The sequence below is a fragment of the Choloepus didactylus genome, chromosome 5, assembly GCF_015220235.1.
Source record: "Choloepus didactylus isolate mChoDid1 chromosome 5, mChoDid1.pri, whole genome shotgun sequence".
Taxonomy (NCBI): Eukaryota; Metazoa; Chordata; class Mammalia; order Pilosa; family Megalonychidae; genus Choloepus; species Choloepus didactylus.
The window spans coordinates 70268389-70295439 of NC_051311.1; the positions used below are offsets into that span (position 1 = coordinate 70268389).

The 27051-nt window shown below is 36.5% G+C and overlaps 2 protein-coding genes across 9 annotated transcripts in view; both read left to right on the forward strand.

Moving 5' to 3' along the window:
• The window catches only part of CADPS2 (calcium dependent secretion activator 2), a 647872-nt gene that overhangs the window by 175607 nt on the left and 445214 nt on the right, over positions 1-27051 (forward strand). The window lies entirely within an intron of this gene.
• Positions 25428-26415, forward strand: RNF148 (ring finger protein 148). Its single transcript, XM_037836279.1, has one exon. It carries the CDS (start codon positions 25437-25439, stop codon positions 26352-26354), a length of 918 nt encoding a protein of 305 aa, XP_037692207.1. The 5' UTR covers positions 25428-25436; the 3' UTR covers positions 26355-26415.

Here is a 27051-nt window from a genome sequence, read left to right on the forward strand (position 1 = left end):
CTGCGTGGTATGTGAATATATCTCAATAAAATGATGATTAAAAAAAAAAAAAAAAAAAATAACAGTTAAACTCAGAATAGATACAACTGCTGTTAAGAGCTTATAATATGGGAACCTTTGTAATAAGCTTTATTGATCATTCTGTACTTCTGCATTGTCGATTGCCTAATCTCTGCCCATGTTCCATCCCCTGATAACCTATGCCCTTGAATTCTCAGCATTTGCTCATTATAGTAATTTTATATTAGTGAGACCCTACAATATTTGTCCTTTCGTTTCTGGCTTATTTCACTCAATATAATGTCCTCAAGTTTCATTCACCTAGTTGCATGCCTCACAATTTCATTCCTTGCAGCTGCTCAATACTCTGTTGTATGCATACACCACTGTTCACCCTTCCGTTCACCCATCGATGTTCTCTGGCCACCTCCATCCATTGCAAATCATGAATATTGCCACCATAAACACCAGTGTGCAAATGCCTGTTCTTGTTCCTGCTTTCAGTTCTTCTAAGTATGTACCAAATAACGGGGTTGCAGGGTGGTATGGCAACACTATATTTAAGTTCCTGTGGATCCACCACACTGCCCTCTAAAGGGGCTGCATCATTCTACTTCCCTACCAACAGTAAATAGTTATCTTTCTCTCCATATACCCCAAATCTTAATATTTATTTTAAAAATTAAGTGCAGTTACTTAAGATTGGTTTATGAAAATCAAGAGCCCTTTATGGCACTTTTTTTTGCTTTATTTAATTACCTTTCTTTTTTAGAATTGGTAAGATACAATGTGAGTGTTACTTAGTCTTGTGTATGCTAGATGATGAAGGGCTGAGAAGATCTCCATTTAAATATTTTGATGAATATTTCTTGGTATCATTTTATTTTGGAATAGAAAGATACTTTTTTTATTCCAAAAGCTGTTTGGCCTGCCAGATCTCTTTTAAAGTTTGAAATAATGTCATGGAAAGGCCTGTTTTTTCACAGTGAATTGATGCTTGCTAAGTAAACCAAGATTGGCAGCCTGTGGTAGGTGGAGAGCAAAAAGGTCAACAATTCGTAGCTGAAATCCAGTAACCAGTAATGAGAAATGAGGTTTAAATTTACACTGTGCTCTGCAGATCACATGGTATTTGTTATTTTTGCTATTAGCCGTTTTAGTTCACATCGTATTTTCTTATATGCTAAGAATGACATTTTAAATTAAGTATACTTATAAGAATCTGGAAAATGTGTTTTCATATCTGGGGTTCCTATTTCTATTTAGAGTAACTTGTTTATACTCCTTGTCCGTGAATTTTGTAGAACCACCTGTATTCTTGACATCACCATTTGTTAAGAATACTGGGTAATCCATAGGTTGTAGAATTTTTTTACATGGTGATAGTTGAGGAAATTGTCTTGTTTGAGAATTTTCCTCCTCTTTCTTTACTTGTTTTCTGAAGAAACTGAGGTTGTAACTTTTTCAAGCCTACTCAGCAACTTGTGGCAGAGGGCAGGACTAGATCTCGAGCTGTTAGTGCTTAATCTTCTCTTTCCTTCTGCTTCTGCATTCTTATAAATGGATATTACATCTTTATAGGAAGGCTGGCAGTGAGTAGACCTAGTGCCAGTTCCTGATTTATTTGACCAACGCTAAGGACATGTAACCGAAGCCAGGTAGCCACACAGAGCAGAACCAGCTGCCTTACCTCAGTGTAGCATTCTCTAGTTCCAGACCCAACCAAGGAGCGCTCAGTTTAGGGTTATCACAGCTTGAGGGTAAGGACCTTGACAGAGCTGAGATGCCTATTTTTCTTCTGTGTCATAGTCTTTTTATACTTAGGCCTGACACCACAATTCAGAAAGGGTCTACACAGATAATATCTGTTTATAATCTTTATTTCTAAGGGAATGTTTATATGTATTAGACTACCAAACACTCTTGGTTAAATTCAGCATCAGCATTGCCATATCCCCCCTAAGGGAAAAAGCCAAGTTAGTGCTTAGAGGATTTCCGAGCAGTAGCACTGCCTGCAGCTTTCTGAGGTCTTGGAAAGCCCATGTGGTCACAGATTACATTTATAAGATTGCTACTTCATTAATCAGGGAGGTGCCGTTTAACTTTAAATGTTTTAGTCCTTAAGAAGTTTTTTAGTTCATTTATTTTACCTTAAATTAATTGTCTTCAGCTTTAGGTTAGGTAGCCTTTCCTTGAACATCTGTAGTTTGTTATCTACCTCATTAGGCAAGCTATACCTTATGTGGATACTTTTTGTACCAGAAAGTTCATCCTAAATTTAGAGTTGAAATTTTTCTTCATTATCTTGATCGTTTTTCATTTCTTAAAGATTTCAGGGGTAAACAATCCCATTTCCCTAACTCTTTTTATGATCTTGAAAGAGTCATGAAATGTTGTGCTTGCTTACATGCCACTTTCCTCGTTCATTTTCTGTCAGATTTGCTCAGTTTCCTTTTATCATTAATCTTCTGTTTTTTAAACTTTCTCTCTTTTCTTTGGCTTCGGGGCTAAGATCTTGAGAGGAAACATATGTACCCTTGTTAGCAGACATTGCAGTGGGTTCTGTCTCACCTTGGAATATTTCAGTCTTTTCTCTCCCATCGTCATAAAAATAAGTAGAAAAAGCTGTTAGAAAGCATAAAGCATTAAACAAATAAATTATTTAAGACTGTGACCAGCTAGGATAGTAATTGGTCATCTGTTTTTCTATTACATTATTGAATTCGCTTATATAATTTAATTACCTTTACATTGATTGTCATTTAAAATAGTTATTGAAAGGCCTGTTTTCATTTGGTACCACATAAACACACTAAAGACATCACCCCTACCATTTAACACTTTTCAATTAAAAAAAAATTTTATTTTTGCCACTGAAATTACTTCTAGAGAATAATTAGAAAATGTCTTCATAAGGATATTGGGAGGAGTATCCTTTTGCATTTGAATCCTGGTTTGTGATGGGGGATTTATTTAAAAGTGGTTAAGCCTGGTGAGTTAAAAAGATTTGGTGTCTTGAAGAAAGATATTCTGGTGGAGCTGTATGTGCCTCAGAAAGAAAAAAAAAGCATGTTCTTAAATGTAATCCTTTTCTGTAGATGTGAACCTGTGGTAAGTAGGACTTTTGATGAGGTTACTTCAGTTCAGGTGTGGCACAGGATGGTCTTAATCCTCTTACTGGAGTCCTTTACAAGTGAAATGAAATTCAGACACAGGCAGAGAAACCCACAGGGAGCAGCCAGAAGCTGAACTTCCACGAAACCGGAAAAGAAGGGTGAGACCAGGAGAAGCCACCATGTGCCTTGTCATTTGACAGGCTAAGGCCAAGGATCACCAGCAGCCAGCCTCAGAATGCCACATTCTTTAGGGAGAAAGCATCGCCTTGATGATGCCTTGATTTGAACTTGCTTTTAGCCTCAAAACTGTGAGCAAATAAATTCCCATTCTTTAAGCCAATCTATTGCATGGTATTTGCTAGAGCAGCCTAGGAAGCTAAAACAGATACCTAATTGAAAACAATTTCAAGCTATTTAGGAAATGCCTATTTATTTTAGGGGCCAAGGGGATAATATCCTATTCCTGTGCATTTATTCCATTAATCTTCAGGTGCCACTCAGTTTGCATGGGTTCTAACATCTTGCTGTCAATGACTGGGTATTCTGGTAAGGGTTAAAGCATGTTCCCAGCCATGGCTGAGGGAGGACTGCGGTGCATGCTAGAAGAGAAAAAGAGAAGGTTTCAGAGAGAAACTGATGAGTTGCCTTTTACTGCTGGGGTTCTTAATCTGCATAGAATTCAGAGAGTTTGTGAACTCAGATGGACAAATATTACATCTTTATTTTCACTGACTTCTCATTGAAATTGCATTCACTTACATGAAGAATGTGGGCCACAAACAAACCGCAGTATGACTGGCAGTACCTGTGACTTAATCACCAATGGGAATACATATACTTTCATATCACATTGCATTTATTAAAGCTATCTCAAAATATTGTTTATGTTCCTGAACTACACTGGAATTATGGTACTTTCAAACCCCTCATTACATCTTGCTATTTAATGAGTTATTAAAGAAGCTCATAAACGACTGTAGCACAAATTTATTTTTAAACGTATTTTATAACCGTATTTCAATATAACTGTTTTCCTTTGTAATCCTATGGATTTGTTTTTGCTTTTTGCATTTAAAAGCATTATCTTGAAAAGGGATTCATAGGCTTCACCAGAATGCGAAAAGATTCATGCTGCAAAATAGTTAGGAATGTCTGACTTAGAAGACCTGTGAAGCCTTCACCAGGAAGAAAATAGGTTTAAGCAGAGGTAAACAAAAATAGAGGGCAAAAATGCACCTTTTGTTTCTATCTGGGTTGCAATTCCAGTTTTAACATCTCTCAGCTATGTGACTCCTAAAAATTACTTAACCTTTCTGTATACTTCAGTTTCTTAATCTTTAAAACAGAGATAATAATGTGCCAGTTTCCCAGGATTGTTGATGATTAAACCAGTTTATGCATTTCAGTTGCTAAGCACCTTGCCTGTACTAAATGCAAGTTGCTGTTATTATTACCTGAAGCATTGCTTCCCCAAAAGTGTCTACTATTGCTTTACACAGTTCAACATTTAATTTAAATTGTCATGTGGACTGCATTCTAGTAATTATAAGCTCTTTCAGGGCAGGCTTCTGTGACTTATGCAGTACTGAATATGTAATAGATACGAAGTTAAGCAAGCAGTTTAATTTATTAATTCGGTGGACATGTATCTAAGTGCCTGGTCAGGTTCTGTATCATATCCTGGAAATATAAAGATGAATAAGGCAAAGTCCCTGCACTCAAAGAGCCCACAGGTTTCTGTGAGAAGCAGATGTATAAACAGTTATTTCTTAAAATTGCCCCGGCCCGCTTTGCCATCCTGGAGTGGGGTACTGACTGAGGCCACAGGCCTCTTTTAAGGTGGAGGTGTGTTGAGCAAACCTAGAAGGCTTGACTCTGCTGGCCCCTCTGTTGGCCCCTGCCCCCTTACCGCACAGCCCTCCTTGTAGAGCCTTAGAGAGCTCTTCTGCCTACTACAGGAGCACCCATTTCCCGGCATGTGAGTCTGAGCAGGTGGCTCCTTCCTTCTCCCCCTCCCAGCTCACACACTCTCTCCCCTGTTCATGTGCCTCGTTCACATCTCTCAGACACAAAAGTCCATGCTTTTTCCATTTGGCTGCTGACCCTAAGAATTCAAAGTAGAGACATTTTATGATAAATTCCTCAGCTGCATCAAGTTAGAGTTGATGTTGCATATAGAGCTAATTTTTCTTATAATAACAATGTAATCTTATTTATAATAAACCACTTGTGTACTGCTGATGTTGCATATAGAGCTAATTTTTCTTATAATAACAATGTAATCTTATTTATAATAAACCACTTGTGTACTGCTTGCTGTGTGGCAGGCCCTGACTTAAATGATTTCCATTTACTTTTCTCAAAACTCCATGGGATGAATCTTATTATTATCCCAATTTCACATATGAAGAAATTTAGGCACTTAAAAATTAAGTGACTTGCTCAGGATCATGTAGCCAGTAAGTGGCAAATCCAAACATAAGCCGTCTGACTTCAGAGCTCAGGCTTTTAACTCCTGTGCTTTCCTACCTCTCACTCTCTATCCTGCTGTCTCAGTATCTTATTCCTTTCAAGAGGTATAATAAGTATGTGAAGAACCAGGTAGCCCCTGAGATACGAGCAGATGTTTTGCCTGTTACAGTTTAATGATTCTTGAAAGGAAACATATATATTATACATTTTTTCTGCAACCATGTTTGAATATGAGGGGTTAAAAAATTTTATTAAAATGTTTAGTAGCTTTAATGTCTTAAAAAGTGTGATTTCGATCTTTTAAGATTACTTTTAATAGCAAGTAATTTAGTCTCGGTTTAAAATACTTGGAAAACACAGAAAAGCATAAGGTTGATCATTTAGAATGCCACCATTCAGGAATAACTACTGTCAGTATGTCATAAATTCTTTGTCCTTTCTTTGTGGTGTTTTTATTTTTGAAATTACTGTTTCCTTTACAGCCTGTTTCTTTCACAAAGACTTAAAACGTCATTTCCCTTTCTCTGTGGTAAACCATTTATAAATATAACACACAGACACAAACATATGAAGTACAGTAGAGCTTTTTAATGCTTTGGAGGTGGAAGAGGACTCCATATTGTTGGATGTAGGTGTAATTATGCATAAATGCATCTAAGTTAGGACAAACTGTTGATGTGCTCATTCAGCAGTCTGCTATTCTGTAGGATCGCACCTTCCTAGCGCAATTTGTTGTACTCATTTCTCTAACCTCTAGAATAAATGGAAGCCATAGCATTGTATCTTGACCAACTAGCAGATCCTTTGCCAAACAATTCCCAGAGAAACTTAAGTAATCTTCATTTCATTGGCTGCTGAAAGAGCAAGGATTTTTATAGCAAAATTTATGTTCACAAGAATTTGAGTTACTTTCCAACAGTACAAGATTGATTTTGTTGGCTCCCTATCTCAAAATGGAAATATTATTTCACATAGACTTTGATATTATGTGGTTCTCTGATGAAGCTTACAAATTAAGTAAGATTAAGCATGTAAATTTGCCACAGTAGCTGGCACACAATAAGTTTCAAATGGTAACTTTTAGGTTGACCCATATGAAAATGCCAATGTTTGACCATTTTTGACCTACCAAAAAGGAAAGCTTTACATGGATAAACTTAATAGCATTCATAACAATAATAATGAATTCTATTTGATATCTCTCATGAGTAGTTTTATGTGTAGGCAGTGATCTTAACATCTAGTTATCACTTAGACTCTGGGCAGTTCACTTTTAGGATCATCCTAGAAGGTGAATTATTTTTAAGATGTGTGCTCGATGACCCCCAAAGTTCTTCATGTATATTCTACTAAGAAGTGTCATCTTATAGACCTTATAATACCTTGGAGTTTATTTACTGTTAAGATATGTTTAAGAATATTCATTTTAATACATTTATAATATTTTTATGTGTTTTTAACTTTGTTTTCAAATGTTAGACGTCCCCTCAAATCAGATTTAGAAATTATAACTAACAGTGTTATTTAATTTAATGATGTTATTATGTTTTCACTATGGTATGCATTTATTGTCTTTAAAACAGTTTACTCTCGAATAATCCATAATGACACTTCCAGTCTGATAGTTGTATTTGTTTTATTTCCACTCAGCACCATTTGATTGCCCACTGATTACGTGCAATTGGGGTAGTCCCAGTATTCCAAAATTAGGAGGAGACACAGATGTTTAATTGAAGGAGAATGTTTAGAAAATGTTATTTTAGTAGTTGGCAGCCTCTGATTGCAAGAACTTTTTCCTTTTTGAGCATGTCCTTTTTTCTTCTGAAGGTTTTATGTGCTTTTATTTTTTTAATTACAACAAATGGTTGCAGGAGGTAAATTTTCTTCCCCCAATGGCCTTTAATTTCTGCAATATTTTGATGAAACAGTAAGTTATGATTTTCTACTTCTATGATTTTTTTCCAATCACCTTGGAATACGTTTAATTCCTTAATAGTGCTGAGATTTTAGCTTGACTACTGAGTTCTCTGTTCTAAAAATGCCTATATGACATAGAGGAATTTAATTCCCATTCTAGCTTAGCTTCCACTTTTCTTGTAAAATTGTATGACCATCTGATGGTGTAGCATAGATAGGTGTTAAACCAGTGATGATTGTAGATCGATATGAAGGATCCTTCAAGAATGAAGGCATTAAATATTCTTAGTCTCTGTGCCATGAATGTTGTGACAAAAAAAAAAAAAAAATGAGACCATCCTTTGCTTTCCCTCTCTGCCCAGCCTATCTTTATTTTCTAAATTGTTCTCATTATATGCCCTAGTGATGCACTATAGTTAGTAGGTGTGATGTGAACTAGCCCCCAACCCACATCCAACTTTCCTTTGCAGAAGGGTAGTCAGAGGAAATAGACTGGGTGAGCTAAGGAGCAGAGAGAAGAGGCTGTGTGTGGGGACTTCCAGCTTCATCTCCTCCTTACAGAGCCCCCTGCATCAGGAAGGCTGGTCCCCAGGCCCACCAAGGTGACTCAGAGGCTGTGGTCTCTCATGCACATCTGCAGACCATGGCCTGCCTATGCTTATGAGCAAGTGCAAAGGGGGTCAATTCCATATAATTAACATAATTTTACTTCTTCAAAATTACAACACTTGTAATGACATAGAATGACAGTCCGTGCATGTTTTATTAATGAAACAATAAGTGGCAAGTGGTTATTATCATAAATGCAGCAGTAGCAGTACAAAAGTGGGGTTGGACGAGAAAGTAATATGGCATCCACCATGATCAAAGATGGTTGGGAAGATTCTTTCTGACTGAGAAACAGGTCATTTCACTGTTTCTTTTACTATCATCCCAAATCAGTGGACAGCTGGGTCCACGGCCCATGCACAGTGGCCTTCCAGAGATGATCAGTAGTCAGTGCTTCAGCTTCTCTGCTTCTCAGGGTTTTGTTCTTCCTTCCTTTAAGTGCTGTGTTGTTATGCTCTGATTACAGTTCCCTGCCAACTTTTATATCTTCATTTCACTAAACTCATACATACTTGACTGTTTAGCAATGGAAAAAAAACTGTGCTTACCTAAATATGCCACCTGCAGCTTTCTTTTCATTATTATGTCCCCTCTTTTGAAGGCTCTGGCCACCTTTATCTCCTCAGAGAACTATGGCTCCTCTTTAGGACTGAGCTCAGGGGTCACATCCCTAGATAACTTGCCCTAACCTCCCTCCTTCCTCCTCATCTCCCTCCATCTTCCCCCATTTCTCTCCCTCCTTCTGCCTTCTCCTATTTTATTCTTCCTCTCTCATCTTCTTAATCTCTGTTCATTCCCCTGATTTTTTCCATGTTAAAAGATTTCCATATATTTAGGGCTATAATAAAAAAGTGTTAAGTTCTTTGTAGTCAGATTAAGATGCAGTGGTTGAATTGTATAATGACCATCAAATAAACTACATATATAACATTTCAACCTTAGTAAACTCTAAAATATTAATATTTTTATGTAAAGAATGTAGGGTATACTGCTATTGTGCTAAGATGATTAAGTAGTATTTCCATATTTTTTGCCTGGTAATTTTACTATAATGGGAAAAATGATTATGCGTTCCCCAAGGTGGAGTCTAAAATTTAGATGACGTTAATTTAAAGATGGAAGGGATGAAAAGATTTGTTACTTAACTGTTTTATAAGAAGATTTTCTACAGTAGAGTGTTATTCGTTCTTCCTAATCTTGAAGCTGCTTTATTTTTACTATTTCCTTTAAATGTGAAAGTTGTTTGTAACCTTTTCAGTTCCAAAGGAACTTCCAGGTAGGAAATCTTAACATTTGCAAGTCATTTGTAGCCAATATTCACTGTGAAAAATGTTTTCATTTTTTAATGCCAGTGTGCCTTACAGTTTTTGTAAATTTTTCTACATAATCCTATCCATTTAATGTTTTTATTTGTTCAAGGTTAAAAAAACACTTAACAAGAATTATTTATAGTCTGTTTTTTATGTCTTCCCACCCTCAATTTACACATTTTTGAGGTTGCCAGACTGTTCAGGCATGGTTACTAATTATCTGTCATCTTTGCTTGTTTGGTGGAACCAAATTGAGAAGAGAAAAAAACTTCTTAATTGGTTTCTGAAACACCTATTTGAGAAATTAACTCAAAATGATAAAAAAATATGAGAGAGAATGCCAAATATGTTGAAAATAAGCTGGAGGATCAGTATCCCCTGAATTCAAAAGCTTAAGTGTACAGAATAGATACATTAGAGAAGATTACATACACACCAAAAAGAGCTGTTGTTTTGCATTTAGTTCATTATAAAGTCACCTTAAGTGGGAGTTTTGATGGTACATTAAAGATTAGCTGTACTTCACATCACATGCAACAGAAATTGTCAACATTTGGAACTTTAAAATAATCTTTGGTATGTAGAGAGAATTTATAACAAACAGTTTTAGAACTGGAAAGCTACTTTAGAGATTATGTAAGCTTGTCCTGCGATCTGCCACCTATCAACCCAACCTTCTAGATGCAGAGACCAAGGCCCTGAGTGGTTAAGGGATATTGTTAAAAGCTACAGTTAATTAGAGGCAGAGTTGAGGGAGGATATACTAAGGAGTATTTCCTGTTTGTCTTTACTTTTATTATAAAACTAGTACATGCTCATTGTAACAAATCCAAACACCAGAATATGACTTAAATAAGAAACTTTCTTTTTTAAAAATTTAAATTTAAAATTAGCCCTCAGTCCTACTTTTTACAAGTATTTAAAGCACCATAGCAGTTTTTTGGTTGGGTTAATATACTGAACAAATGGTTTAAGGAATAAAATATTATGTAAAAATATTATGTAAAGGTGGTTATGAAATTAATGACAAGTATCCAAATCAACTGAACAGTAGTATATTAGGAGTTATAGACACAAATAATTGGATTGGAGCTAACAGCCAAGCATGTATATATAGAATTAACCGTAATTCACAGCCATGGAGGAACAGCCATTAAAACTACTGGGTTTATCAACTGAGGCATCATTGATATCTGGGCCGGATGATTCTTTGTTTAGGGGGCAGGGGTGGGCTGAGGAGGGGTGCTGTCCTGTGCGTTGTTGGACATTTAGCAGCATCTCTGGCTTCCATCTTCTAGATTCCAGTATCATTCCACTAGTTTTGACAACCAAAAATATTTCCTGTTATGGACAAATGCCCACCACATTAGAACAATCCATGCCCCTGAGCCCTTTCTACCTTTGACGCACTCCACCAGTGATTTGTCTGGCAGATGAAACTGGAAGGAGAAACCAGGCATGACTACCTTTCTCTTTGGAGGTCGCTGCCTCCTTGAAGCCCCTTTACCCTGGCTTTTCTGGGCTGTAAGCTTTATAAGGGAGTTTTCTCTGGGAATTGAAAGTGTAGATAGGATTTGCCTACAGTTTTAGAAGTGCTGGTGGGAGAGGGGGCTGGGCTGCCATGTGAAGGGTGGACTGCCCCTTTGTGGGGTGCTCTGCATATTGGGGTGTGTTAGCCAGAACATTGAGGATAAGGAGTACAGGAGTAAGGTTGTCAAGTTGTGTCGGAACTCCAACATTTTCAGATTTTAGGAAAGTAATAGTGTATTAAATGCCATATATTAGGTAATACCCCACAAATGGCAGGTTCTGGTCATAAAACAAATATTTATATAGCAACATGTATGAATAGTCACATTGAATGAATAAATAACCTACAAATAGGCTCATATTGGTTCAGATCTGGTTTTGCCCTCAAGGAGTTTGCTGCAAATTTACGATAAATTTTTTTAAAAAGCTTTATGTATAGGATTGTGAATAGAAGATTATGGATCTTTAGTAAAATCTAGGGCAGCAAGCCAAATATAATGATTAATGTTTCTGTTAAAGTGAGGATAAATGGCTATAAGCTCTGATAGTACCTTACTAAGAGCAGACCATGTTGGGTTTTACTTTTGAGTTTTTCAGTGTACTTGATTTTTATAGTTTTGCGCTTTGCTTTTTTTCTGCTGTGGATTGTATGAGAAATTTTCTGCCTTATGCCACAGATAATTTTTACTATAGCAGATGAGTACAGCTGACTTTGTCCACAGAAAAGCAGCTCTTTCTTCAAAGGCAGGACTAGACACTACAGACCTTTCTCAGAGGAGAAGGAGCCTCTTTTTACATATGATAAAAGGGATCAAAAACCACAAATAAAACCTAAGAGCAAGGGTAGTCACCATTGCAAGGAAGGAAGCAGTGTCTCACATGCCATTCACGAAGAGGAGACTATGTACATAGAAGGAGTGCCACTACCACCCAGATGTGATAACTTCTTAGTGCTAAAGGTAGCCCCATGGTGGGAGTATTTAGGTTCAAAGGACATAGATACAGGATAATTGGCATAGATTGACTAGCATCTTGGCAAGGCCAAAAGCAAGTTTTTGTTTTTCTGTCTACCCTTTTATATTTCTATTTCTGACTCTCTGCATCTCTGCTTTGATCTTTGCTGGGTGTAATTTTATCTGGGATAACTGACGTGATGCTGTGTGAGTCTGGATATTTAATTCTGCAAGTAATAGCCTTATAGACTAAACCTATGAGAAGTGGACAGAAGAGAATGTGATAAAAATAAAAATTAATGAAATAGCAAATTAAAAAGTAGTAAAGAAATAAAATGAAAATCTGCTTATATGAGGCAAATGCTACTAAGACTGATGAGAAAAAAGGCACAAATAAACACAACTAAGAATATAAAAGAGTGAAAAAAATTAAAAATATATAAAAATTCATTGTACAATAAACCAGTATGTTTGGAAACTTAAGTACAATGGATACTTTTGTTGTAAAACAAACAACTCAAGAAGAAATAGAAATCATGAATGAACTGTTGTAATTAAGATATTTAAGTGATAATCAAGTCTCCTCTACGCAAAGAGTCTAGGGTCAAATAGTTTTATAGTGTGTGTTTTTTTTTTTTCCTCCAAAAAATATCTTTTTATGAAAACACTCATCTCTGCTGACAAAATATAAAGCAGTTTTACAAGGATTAATATACATTTCACATATTGCTTTTGTAATACAATAAGGATAAGTTGGTAGTCACCTGATTTATTATGCTGTTTTTTTCTTTAGAGAATAAGAGAAAATATTCTGATTATCATAAAAATATGACAAAATCCTGACATCTGGAGCACTGACAATAAATAAAACACACAAATATCTCTCTGAACCCCACCTCATTATCTTCACCCACTTTTATTGATACTTTCACTAAGATTTAAGTGTTGGTCAGAGTTCAGTTTTTTTCTTTTCCCCAACTTCTTCATTACTGATGAAACTTTCTGGTCTCTTGCATTGTACTTTTTGTAATGGGGCTTCATTGTGCAATTTGTTTTTTTCTTTTTTTGCTTTGAGGATTTCTGGGATCTTTCAACAGGATGAGAAGTCGCAAAGAGATCATGACTGCTCTCTACTATAGTGTGTTTTATCAAATCTTCAAAAAAGAAAGAACTAATTTATAATTGTTTCAGAAATTAGAAAAAGAGGAAAGGTGTGTTTAATGATGCTCATATGTCTGAGCACAAACAAATCAGGAAAATATAGGAATAGAAAACTGAAAACCAGTCTTTTATATAGATGCAGATATCTCTAATAAAATTTTAGCACTTCTCCGATATACATCATAATGAAGTATGGTTTATCCCATGAGTCTGTGAATGATTCAGTATTAGAAAATCAGTTTATATAATCTACCTCATTAAAAGATTAAAGAGAAAAAACATGTTATTATCTTAATGTAGGCAAAAAAAGGCATTCAGTAAAATTCAACATCTATACAGAATAAAAACTCATCAAACTATCACTAGAAAGGAATTTTTTTAATATCCCTCAAAAATTTACAAAAAGTTCAAGGTAAGGATTTGGATATCTTCTGAAGAAAAGCAGGAATAAGAAAAGGTTACTGCCATCACCCCTATTATTCAATGTGTAATAGAGGCCAGTGTAATGAGGGGGGGGGAACCCATTCAGGTTGTAAAGGAAAGGATAAGCTATCCATATTTGCAGATGGTATGGTTTTCTACCTAAACAATTTCAAGAGGATCTTTAGATAAACTATTAATACTAATACAATTTTGGCAAGTTTTCTGGATAAAAGCTAAACATATAAGAATCTATACTTCTGTTAAACAGCAATGACTTGTTAGAAATTGGCAATAGAAATTGGTTGATTCTTCTATAATTAATCTCTAAGTTTTTTGATGGAGCTGAAGAATAAAATAGATATGTTTGTACTTGTCAGAATGAACAGTGCTCCAAATATTACAGATGGAATCATAGCTGGAAAACTGCAACAGTGCAACTCCTGTATTCAGTCAAGGGTTTTAAATCCTACCCCACACCACCATAAAGAGAATTAACTCAGCATTGAAAAGTTTGCTTCTTGTCCAGTTACGGAGAGGATTATATGGACCTAGTTAAAGTGAACAAAGGAAATTGGCTACGAGATATTCAGATAGACATTGTGTTCAAAATCTGGTTCAGCCACTTAACCAACTGTATGATGTTTAACAAATTACTTTCTCGCTTCAGTTTTTTTATAAAATGGAGATTCTAATAATATCTACCACATTGCCTTGTGAAAATTAAATGAGAAAATACATAAAGTGCTAAGTACCAAGCTTGTGGTAAAGATTGAAATTGAATCTGATATTATTGCTATAATTAATAGCTATAGCAGAAGTTACTGTTATTAAAAACAATCAAAAACATTACTATATTATTAATATAGTTGAAATATTAGCTAGTACAGTTTATAAGAACACTATACTAATCACCTTGAATGTAAATAGATTTATTCCTGTGTGTGGTGCTGGGCTTTGTTCTAGTTTGCACTTAATCTGTGCCTCACACTTAGTAAACCAACTTGCAAATATGTGCCTTTGTTGAGATATAAACATAAAAAAGCAAATTTGGGGTAGCTCAGCTTCGGCAGTTTACCAGGGATTCTTTTTTTTTTTTTTTAATCTTCATTTTATTGAGATATATTCACATACCACGCAGTCATACAAAACAAATCGTACTTTCGATTGTTTACAGTACCATTACATAGTGGTACATTCATCACCCAAATCAATCCCTGATACCTTCATTAGCACACACACAAAAATAACAAGAATAATAATTAGAGTGAAAAAGAGCAATTGAAGTAAAAAAGAACACTGGGTACCTTTGTCTGTTTGTTTCCTTCCCCTATTTTTCTACTCATCCATCCATAAACTAGACAAAGTGGAGTGTGGTCCTTATGGCTTTCCCAATCCCATTGTCACTCCTCATAAGCTACATTTTTATACAACTGTCTTCCAGATTCATGGGTTCTGGGTTGTAGTTTGATAGTTTCAGGTATCCACCACCAGCTACCCCAATTCTTTAGAACCTAAAAAGGGTTGTCTAAAGTGTGCGTAAGAGTGCCCACCAGAGTGACCTCTCGGCTCGTTTTGGAATCTCTCTGCCACTGAAGCTTATTTCATTTCCTTTCACATCCCCCTTTTCGTCAAGAAGATGTTCTCCGTCCCACGATGCCAGGTCTACATTCCTCCCCGGGAGTCATATTCCACGTTGCCAGGGAGATTCACTCCCCTGGGTGTCTGATCCCACGTAGGGGGGAGGGCAGTGATTTCACCTTTCAAGTTGGCTTAGCTAGAGAGACAGGGCCACATCTGAGCAACAAAGAGGCATTCGGGAGGAGGCTCTTAGGCACAACCATAGGGAGGCCTAGCCTCTCCTTTGCAGCAACCGTCTTCCCAAGGGTAAAACCTGTGGTGGAGGGCTCAACCCATCAAACCACCAGTCTACCAGGGATTCTTTCTACAGTTATTTCACCTATTGCCCCACTACTTATTTGATGTTATTAAATAATAGATGAGAGTAAAGTATTAGAAGAAAGACGAAAGTTATTAAAGAATTTCAAACTCAGGAGTATGTAAAGGAGATGCAAAAAATCAAGCTAATTTAAATTTTTTAATGGAAGCGATTCAGCATTTGGGGAGAGGTTAGAAACAGTGAATACTGTATCCAGTTTATATACTTTTAGATAAAGAGACTCACATGTCTGTGTATATTTTTGGAATAACCATATCACTTTTTCTCTTGATTTTTATGGAACATCAATCATTGATTTAGTTTTCCCACATTCATAATCTCTATTGGCAGAATCTTTTAAATTAAATAGATAACCAACTAGAACAAGAGTCACTTACCTCTGGGTCTTGGCTCAAAAGTTATATATGTGAATTATACACTTTTTCTTTCTGACCTAACCATAGCATCCCTATTCCCTAAAATTCGAATTAAATGTTGAGTCTTTAATGACATGAATCTTCTTTTTGCAGTTTGACATGGATTGATAATATAACAATTAGTTGGTGAAATAAGGCTCTTTAACATGTTGAAAATTATCATTCCAAAGCTTTTCTTTGTTTTACTCTTGCTTCTTTTTATGGGAAGTCTGTGGATGTAGGAGAATGAAAAAGATCGTTGGTTTGATTTTAGAATATACTCAGGAACAATCACTATAAAATTCATAATAAGCAAGCTTTGTAACTGTGTGTGTATATGCATCCTTTATTTTGTCCCTAACGGGCAATCACATTTTAGCTGTCCATCTGGAGTTGTTAACAAGCAGATATGTATGTAATAGATCACTAGTCTTCAAGATTGAATGTTGATATGTGGAAAAGTGATCCCAAATCTTCTGCCTCAACAGAAACTTCCTTAGAATTATGAGATTAAGAAAGTTCCTTAAAGATCTTGGTGTCAATCTTATCTGGTAAAATAAGGGAGTAAGACTCTGATTTAAAGATAATAAAGATAATGATGGTATTGTTGGCTGTTGCTTATTAGTCTGTGTCTGAGGCAGGCACTGGTGTAAATACCTTAAATGCTGTACATTGTACATTTGATCCTCATAACAACCCTAAGAAACTGTGTTTTACAGGTAGGGAAACTGAAGAATATAGGAATATTAAGCAACCTGCCCAAGGTTGCAGAGCTAGTAAATGGTAGATACATGACTCAAATCTAGGCAGTTTGGCTTCAGAATGAGTTAAATCTGTGAAATTTAACTTTCCTATTCCTGGTAAAACTAAGAAGACTAACTGCACATGAAAAATAATATAAAGCAAAGATTAGTTTTTAAATATCAAATTTAATGGTACCATTGGAGTCTGAATCGAAGCTTTGAGTGTAAATGGATGGGCCGTATGGGCATATTTAAGATATTGTATGAAATATAAAAGGGACAGTGGTGCCTTAGGATGCAAAGTTGTATGTATGAATTATTGCCCCAGCTTGAGGCAAGGTATATTGCTTCACCATCTATACTTTTCTGGAAGGTTTCAGGGGACTATGGGATTTGGAGTGGGAATAGAAGACATTTGAGTTTGGAGAGAAGGTTGGTTTCCATCATAACGTTCTGTTTTAATCATTAGTGCTGATACAAGGCTAGGTCTTTCTTTGGCATATTGAAGTTTACATAATTATTCTAATATTTTCTCTTGATAATGAGCATGTTGGGCTTATATATATATATTATATATAATTTAATATATTGAAGATAATTTAAATAAGGATTTATAGACCAGTGTAGCTTGCTTATATATTAGAAATAGTTATGACTTGATGACTGCATAGTATTCCATTTATCAGATACAGAGATGAAGATGGAATTTGTTCTTGACTTTTGGAGAGAGAATGTAGACAGATGGCCTCTGATCCTGTAATATTAAATAAGCCTTTTTCTGGACAACTGTTGTCAAATTAATTCTTAGCTGAGGGAAGACTTGACAAATCATTGCCTATTCTATTTTTTAAAAAATGAGATCTCTATAAAGTAGAGGTTGCAAAGCTTCTGATGTATCTTAATAATTTGGAGAAGAAGTATATGGAAAATCCAGACATTTATAGGGAACCTGAAGCAAGTTTATTCTGCTAGATAGGGCAAGAGGGAAGAAGTAGGATTAAAAAAAAATGAGTAAGACGAAACCTTACCTCACAAGACCTTCAAAACTGTGAAATATATAGACAAGCATATTAAGTATCTAACTATATATAATGGAAGGCAAAATTAAATGACTGTTAAATAAGAGCAAAAATTACATGTCAGAAAACCAAGTTGTTTTGGTTGGGGACACTATGAAAGGGATCTTGAAATTAGTCTTAAAGGACAAGAACAATTTTAATAGGTGGAAAATGGAAGATAGAAGCTTTACAGAGTTGGGAAGTGAAGGGAAGGCTCATTTATTGAACATCTACCACACTAGCAGTAAGTGTGGTGATTTACAGATATGTCATCTAATACTACCCTGGCTGTGAGAGCTAGGCATTATTACTCCCTTTTCTTCCAGATGAGAAAACTGACACTGGATGGTTAACCTTACACAGCTAGTGGGGTGCAGATCCTGGATTTCATAGCAGGTCTGTCACAAAGTTGGATGCTTCAGTGCACTGTTTCGGCTATTGTGATGACTACCTATTCATGCTTTCCTTCTCTGCAAACTTCCAGGAGGTATTAAGCTACCTAATAAATGAGAAAGGTTTTTGTGATCTGTGAATTGGAAAAAGTTAAGGGATATAGGTGGGTAAATCTCCTTAATCTCCTCTGACCTGTTACTTCTAACTGCTCACTGTGTTCACCGAGATCCATGGGACTGGCCTTAGGAAGACAAAGCACATGCATACCTTCAGTGACTGCTTGTGGCTTAGGAAGATCTAAGATCGATTTAGGTTTTAGTGCAATTTTGAAATGACAAGGCTCTGAAAGTGGCTTCCACATCCGTTTTATCCTTATCCTCGGCTCTTACAAGAGCAGAATAGCATGTTAAGAGAAGTAAACAAGTTCTTGGATTATTCAGAGGATTTTGTATGTATATATTTTTTCTTTATTCTTTTTTGAATATGTTGCCCACTCTTACTTCAAACATAAATGCAGTCTAAATGGTCAGGTTCAATATTAAAATATATTTAATTCTAGGCTCAAACAAAGATAATGATACCACCAAGTACTGTCCATGATCTTGTGTTCGCTTAAGGATGTGTAGCTCCTCATTCTGTCCCTCTTATATTGAAATGGAAAGGCTATAGTGGGATTTTTCTGTTTCTTCACAGGCCGGTAGTAATGAGTTTCTACTCTGTTGATTACCATTCTATCTTTAAACTTAGTAGATTAAATAAAAGGAAGAATTTTTTTTTCAATTTAATGTTCATTTGTATAGACTTTGTCTTGAATTCAGAATGCAGAAGCAAGTATAATTTATGAAGTTTGATTTATACCCATTAAAATTTAAAGACATTTAGTCATGTTACAAATGCTCTTTTATCTTTCCATTCTGGTATGGCTTTAATAAATTAAATTGTATATGTATTAAATCTCTAGAAGAAGTAAAGGTTGGTCTCAACAATGCACTCACTAACTGTTCTATAATCTTATGAAATGATCACCCTTATGAAAACAAAACTAAGTAGGTACATTATTTCATGAGGAATATTACAGGTTAGATTATAGAGAATAATGACATTGTTAATTTAATCAGCATTCATTGAGAACATATGATGTGCCAAATACTGTGCTAGAAACTGGGTATTTAAAAAAATGAGTGATTTAATCCCACCCCTCAGGGAGAATAATGGAGAAAGTAGTTTTGTTGAGGGGCCTTTATCAGCTGCTCTTGCATGATAAAACACCCTAAAACCCAGTGGGTTTTAAGTGATATTATTCAGGTATCTGTGGATCAGCTGAATAGTTCTTCAGGGCCTGACTAGACTCACTTTTGTGTCTGTGGTTACCTTTGTGTGCTGTAGGCAGCTCTTACCTACTTTTACTGGGCTGTCTCACATGTTTGCAGGTTGCCAATCTGTAGGATAGCTGGGCTGTCCCCCAAGTAGTTCCTTCATCCTCTGTCAGGCAAGCCTTGTTCACTTGGTAGTGGCAGGACTCCAAGTGAGTGAGGGAAGAATGCAAGGTAACTGAGACTTAGGCTTGGAATTGGCACACCATCACTTCTTCTGTAGTCTGTTGGCCAATGTAGGTCACCAAGTCATCTAGATTCAAGAGATGTGGAAATAAATTCCACTTCTTTTTGGAAGGAACTGCTAAATCACATTGCAAGGGTGCATAGATAAAGGGAGGGAAGTAGATGGGATCATTTTGCAATCATTGTACCATAGGAACAATTTTGTAGAAGGGACAAAGTCTTTGTTAGTTCGTATGTACTGACTGCTAGAATGGGAGTGCAGGAAACCACATGCTCTTTAAATTAAAGAAGCACACATTTCAGGACTGATAATAGTAGAAAATAAGGCTGGATTGGTGAAAAGACAACCAGACTGGAGAAGTTTATATTCCATTCCTAGGAGCTTGGGTGTTAACATTTATATAGAGGGAGCTATGTAAGGTTGTAAGTAACCAGGAATGCAAGTGTAAAATTCATTAATTTTTTCTGTAGGTTGATGTGGCAACAGAATGAATTTGAGGAGAGCAAAACTGGGGTGGGGAGATGAGATAAAATACTATTGTGAAATTCTAGACACTACAGGAATTATTACGAAGACCAGAACCAAAGCACTGGAAAGTATTCATCCAAGTGTGATAAACCTGACCATGTTAAGCATGCATTCAAGCCAATCCTTTTGATCCAGGCACTTGGTTAGGTGCTTTGAAACATCAATGAGTATTCCCTTTCTTTAGGACCATAAAGGCCTCATGGAGTGTAGAACCTCTTACGCAAGTGTGTAGTGTAGCAAAAATTTCCATAGCAACTGGAATGCAGTAACTTAATCCAATTCTGACTCTGACAACCCAGAGTTAGGCCAGGCTCTGCAGGTTATAGGCAGTCTTCTAGAAGATTACAAGTTTGACAACCCAGGCTACCTGTACTTCTGACCAAGTACCTACAGATTTTGGGCTTTCCACCAGCCCTGCGGATTTGATAATTTGCTAGAATGACCCCCAGAGCTCGCTTAAAGTGCCATACTTATGATTATAGATTTATTATAGTAAAAGAGTACAGATAAAAAGCCCAGAGATGCATTGGGTGAGGACTGAGAGGTTCTCAAACTCAAGCTTCCATGTCTTTTCATAACAGAAATGTATTTTCTCGATCATGGAAGCTCACTGGGACTTCAAGTGTCCCAAGTTTGTATGAAGTCGCAGTACGTGGGCATGATTGACAGAATCAGTATCCACATAGTTGAGCTCAATCTGCAGCTCTCCTCCCTTCCCAGAGGTTGAGGATGTGGACTGATAGGACATGGCTCAAAGCCCCAACTCTGAGGTCTCAAATGGTTGGCCTCTCTGGTGTGGGCAGCCCCCACCCTAAGGCTGCAGGTTTCTCTGCCCTCTCCTTGTCATTCTTAGCATATGAGCCATCAAATGTGATTCTGTGCCCACCATGAGGAGCAAAAGATACTCCTTCCATAGGAAGTTCCAAAGATCCAGAGGTGTTGCTTCCTCAGGCACTGAAAATAAAGACCAGCTGGGGTGGGGAGATTAGATAAGATGCTATTGTAAAATTCTAGACAATGGGAATGATTATGAAGGCCAGAATTAAAGCAGTAGAAAGTATTCCTCCAAGTGTCATAAACCTGACCATGTTGAGCTTCCATTCAGACACTTTTGAGCCAGGCACTGTTACATATTTCCTTTCTTTAACACCAAAAGGCTTCACTGGAGGTTAGAAATTCTTACACAAGTTAAATTTTCCTCATAGGTCCCAGCGTTTCCTAAGGTACCTCGGTGAAAGGATAGGAATAATAATCCTGGTTTATGTAGCTAAGAAATCATGGTCAGTGAGACAGTGATTTAAAATGTACTCTCTCTCTTATGGCTGTTTTGTTACCCCTAATATACTTAATTTCGAGAGTTTTAAATAATTATAAAATTTATTATACTGGATGACATAAATAATAGTAAGTGAAGATCTTGAGTAAATTTCATGATTTTCTGTCTACATAATGGCCTACCTGGAACCCATTCCCATTCTTCCTTCCTATCTTGGCAGCTGAACTGCCTTTCCTGAATCCTAAATTCAGACCCACCTTGGCCTGGTAGCAGAGTCCACACCTAGGCAGGGGAAATATTCAGAAACCTAAAAGCTTCTGGGTTCAGTTATCATCTAGACTTGTCTCTAGTTCTACCTACTCTTTGCCTCAGCTCCCTGTTAGGGAGGTTTCCGCCTTGAAACTCAGGCTTTGTGAGACCCCACACTCCGTAACTGCTGCCTCTGCCTGTGTGAATCTCTCCATGAGCTGCTGGACCTCTAAGGATCTAGACCTCAGTTAAGAGCTTTCTGATGATACCTGATCTGATCGACTTTCTCTTCTCCTATCCCCCATCACCTTCCTCAAGCAGATATTATCTCTTGGTTGGAATATAGTTTAAACACTCTGATTCATTTGTACTTGCTGCCACGTTAACAGGCCTCTTACCATGCTCCTATATTCCCATGTTTTTACTCCCACCTTTGTCAGTCAAATGCACCTGCCTGATTATTTTATGTGACTGTAGAGTTAATTCAGAGGCTATTTTATCTTTAAATTTACTGTAGTCTATGGATTCATAAATACTAAGAGGGAGAAGTGTATTTGTATTAAAAAAAAGGAATTTGTTTTTTCCTGGAATTGTTGCATCTATGTCTGAGAGAATATGTGGGGGCAGTGATTAACTTATTTTGGGAGAAATTACTACATCAATGTTCGTGAGAATTTACCAATTTGTAATCAAAGATAATAAATTTTAAAGTAAAATTTTATTGAGAAATATTCTGCTTCCAAAAAATATTTGTTAGCATTATTTGCTTTTTTGTTGTTCTCAGTAAACCACTAACAGTCAGTATTCTGTTTCCCGCAGATCTCATTATGATATATTTAATTCCTTCCCCAAAATCTATACAATTGTCCTTTCAAGCTCAAATGCAAATTAAGTGTGTTTTGTGTTTTTCCCTAGAGATCTCTCATAATATGATAGACCTGGATACTGTGACTTAGGAGATAATTTATTGATGTTCCTTCAGTATTCCCTGCATCTTAGAGTTGCTATCTCTGTATTGCTTTGTGAATGTATTTAGTTATTTTTCCTGTCAGAGTAGAGATTTCTGGGAATTTTAACATTCTCAACAGTAAAGGTCAGTGGATAGCAGAGGAATAGAGGTCGGTAGTTCTAGTTTTTTCCTCCTAAACTAATGAATATTATAATCTTCTTGAAATTTTCATTTGGAACCTAGGAGTTACAGGATACAGATCTACATCTAATTTGTACATAGGTCTTTTCTCCTAACCTAGATGATGCCCTTCTTAAGGGCCTTGAAATGTCCTCTTTAACATACACTGTGGCTCATACCAGTACCTTGTGTGTAGTGAGTATTACACATTTGTTGTGGTTGCTTATTAAAACATTATTCCTTTGGGTAAGCCTCAGTAATTTAGAGCCTGCAGCTGCCATTTTTGTTTCCCTACTTACCTTCCAGTTCATACCTTTTTCCCTAGGTAGCAGAGAATTATTATCTTCACTTTCCTTCTGACTGTATGCTCAGCCAGGAAAGGAATTCTCTACAACAGAATAAGTATTTTTTAGCCTAAGCCAGTCATGATGTTTTCATTTCAGTTTTCAGGGATTCCATTTAGTGTGAGTTTGTGAGGCAGTTCTAGCCGAAGAGATGCTGAGAGGAGTCAGGTAGGTTTCTGGAAAAAAATTTTTTTTTCTATGTTTTTAGAAAGAGGTTTGGTAGAACAAAAGTCCCTTTCTGCTCTGAATGTTGCTTGCTTATGATATCTGGAACTACAATAACCACCAGGGAACACAGGGAACACGAGGGAACACGAGGGAAGCCAACATAAGAGGACAAACAACACACTAAAGAAACAGAATGAAAGCATGGAAAGAGCAGGGATTTTTGAGTAACTGGGTCAACCAAACCTAGTAGCATGCTTCAGTCTCCTTAGTCTTTTAAAAGTAAATACTAACTAAATTATTATGGGCCAGATAGTATAATAAATGCTTTTGTCAAATGATACTACTTAATTCCCTCAACATGTCTAGGATTTAAATGTTCCTGTCCATTTTGCAAATTAAGAAATAGTGTCTTTCTCCACTTTTTGTGTTCCCAGAGCTCTGCATGGGACCCTGTACATAGACTGTGACCTGTACATAGTAGATAATAAATGTTTGAGTGAGTGTTGCCAATTTTATTGGCTCCCTGAAACAGACTTCAGGTGAAGATTTAAAATAAATGCAAACATACTTTAAAGCATCTCTCAAGCAGTGAAGATACTGTAGTGTGCAGCAATACAGTAATTTAGTGATTCATGATAGTTGTGATCATCCTTTCCTACACCTACTACTATCCTCCCAACTACCAAGGCTGTTAATTCAACTTCTAAAACAATGCTTGATCTTTACATCTTTACCAATAGTTTGAGTCCAAGCCACTGTTTTATTCTAACTTAAGCTCATCTCACCACTTTATTTTTCCCCTCCTCCAATCCATTTTCCACATTAACCAATCAAAGTGCACCTTTTTAAAAGAGGGAACATATTTAACATGTTTAAATCAATACCGCACCCCATCCCACTACTTGGAACTCACTGGTGTGTTTTTCTTGTACTAGGAACATAATCCAAAATACTTAGCCCAACATTTATGATCCTGAATGCTCTGATTTCTGTTTGTCTTTCCTCACTCATCATCCTTAGCTCTCCCTCTGTTTGATATAGCCAAACTCATGTTCTTGACATCTTAGGGTCTTGAAACTGCTGTTTCCTCTGCCTGAAATTTTCTTACCCCATTTTTTGCTTGGATGATCCTGATTTGTCTTTCAAGTGTGAGACTAAATACCACTTTCTCTGAGAGGTGTCTCTGGTTCTGTAATCTAAGTTCAGCCCCTTTTCACATTTATTTTTTCTCTTGGTATTCTGTGCTTTTCCTTCATGGCCCTTTTCATGATTTGCAGTCATATGATGAGGGTGTTTGTTCAATATTTGTTCTCACTGGATAATAAACTTCATAAGAATGAGGTTATGTCTGTTTTTCTCCTCTAATATATGCCCCATGCTTAGCATTTGCCTTTTACATAATGGGTTCCCAGTAGCTGTTTCAGTGAACAACGTTGAATTTACCTTGTAAGATAGCAATATATCAGGGCAAAATGCTTCATTTTCCTTGTGTTGAATTGTTAAGTCTGGGATAAGCATTTAGTGTTTGAAAAGATTAGCATGACTTGCTCCTACTTTCAACAGAATGGCAATTGGGTAGCGTGAAATCTTACAAGAGAGCTGGTGACTCGCTAGGTATATGCACTAATTCATGAATGATTTCTATCTTTGCCTTCCGAATAGGAAAACAAATCATATGAAGTGGTTAGGTGATGCTTTCAATCTGTTGACTACTAGGAAAGAAACTCGTGGCTTTAAAAAAATTCTTTTCTGTTTATTTTTTGCTTTTAGAGTTTATTCAAATTGTTACATACCATGAGTCAGTGCTTAGTAGCTTTTTAGCCAATAGGATTTCAGTATTCAGTGCACTAATATAAACTCTTGGATTGGCTTAACTACCTCTGATGTCACAATTTCCCCATTAGGAAGTCATAATTTTTATGAAATCACATTGTACTAACAACAACTCTTGCTGTTTTGTCTCATTATAAGAAAGATAAACTACCAAAAATAAAAATGCTGGACAGAGCAAGACATCTTTGATCCACGTAGACCTTTTCCATGTATGCGCTTTAATTTTCTGCAGCCAGCAATTGAAGTCAGCTTCTTTACTTTCTTTTACAATTGATGTTGTTTTGTTTTTCATGTTTGTTAGTTAGTAGGCAAATGGAAATGAGCCTACTTACAATTTCTCCTTCAACTCATAGTTCTGTTTCATCTGGACTGTTGAAGCTTAGCATCTTTCTACTACTTAGCCTTCCTGACTCAAAAGGAAAAGCCATTTGGACAGCCCACCTAAATGTAACATTTCAGGTGGGGAATCGGATTATATCAGAATTGGGAGAAAGTGGAGTGTTCGGGAATCATTCTCCTCTGGAAAGGGTGTCTGGTGTGGTGGTACTTCCTGAAGGATGGAATCAGAACGCTTGTAATCCTATGACCAATTTCAGCAGGCCTGAGCAGACAGACTCTTGGCTGGCCCTCATTGAACGGGGAGGCTGTACCTTTACACATAAGATCAATGTGGCCGCAGAGAAGGGAGCAAATGGGGTGATCATCTATAATTATCCAGGTACGGGCAACAAAGTATTTCCCATGTCTCATCAGGGAACAGAAAATATAGTCGCAGTGATGATAGGCAACTTGAAAGGCATGGAACTTTTGCACTTAATTCAGAAAGGAGTCTGTGTAACGATCATAATTGAAGTAGGGAGAATGCACATGCCATGGCTGAGCCATTATGTCATGTCTTTGTTTACCTTCCTGGCTGCCACAGTTGCCTACCTCTTCTTGTACTGTGCCTGGAGACCGAGAGTGCCTAATTCTTCCACCAGGAGACGAAGACTGATAAAGGCAGATGTGAAGAAAGCTATTGGTCAGCTTCAACTGCGAGTACTCAAAGAAGGGGATAAGGAACTAGATCCAAATGAAGACAACTGTGTTGTTTGTTTTGACATATACAAACCCCAAGATGTAGTGCGCATTTTAACTTGCAAACATTTTTTCCATAAGGCTTGCATTGACCCCTGGCTTTTAGCACATAGGACATGCCCCATGTGCAAGTATGACATTCTGAAGACTTAAGAGACTCAGAGAATCTTCTGAAGATGTAACTGAGTCTTTCCAAAGGTTAAAATTAGATGAATTCTTATAGCACTTGATGTAGAGAGAAAATTCAACTTCAGCTTCTCTACCCAAGCAAAGAGGGTGAAATTCATGTGTTTTAAAAATAAAACTCCGTATCATGCCCAGATATTTGAACTTGTTGTTTTTTAATCATTTTTGATTGTTATACATTTTTTGCCCTTATTCAAATAAGAACATTAGTGTATGCTAAAAAGTAAGTCTTTATCTTCAAATTACAATGGTATGCCATTGTTGCTACAAAGAATTAGTCATATTTTATTTTCCTTTATAAAAATACTAATTTTTCTACTTTGCTTCCATATTGTTTAAGTTTTTGATATCTAATAATTTATGTGCTTGATCAATAAACTTTATTCTAGGATTAGATATTGATTTGGTTCTCTGTGGTTAATTAGTTTTATTAATGCCCATAATTTCCAGGAAATATAATTTCCAGAACTAGTGACTAGGTGGGGATAATGTGTCCTAAATAATTATTTTAGATAGTAGCAGTTTGGGTACTTTATTGAAAATATTTTAAAGTATTATGAACCTCATTTAGGTTAACATTGCAAAAATTCACCTTTGTTTGCTGGGGCCCTTTAAATCCTAGTATGGTGAATCAGCTACGGTGGCAGATTTTTTTCTGGAAATG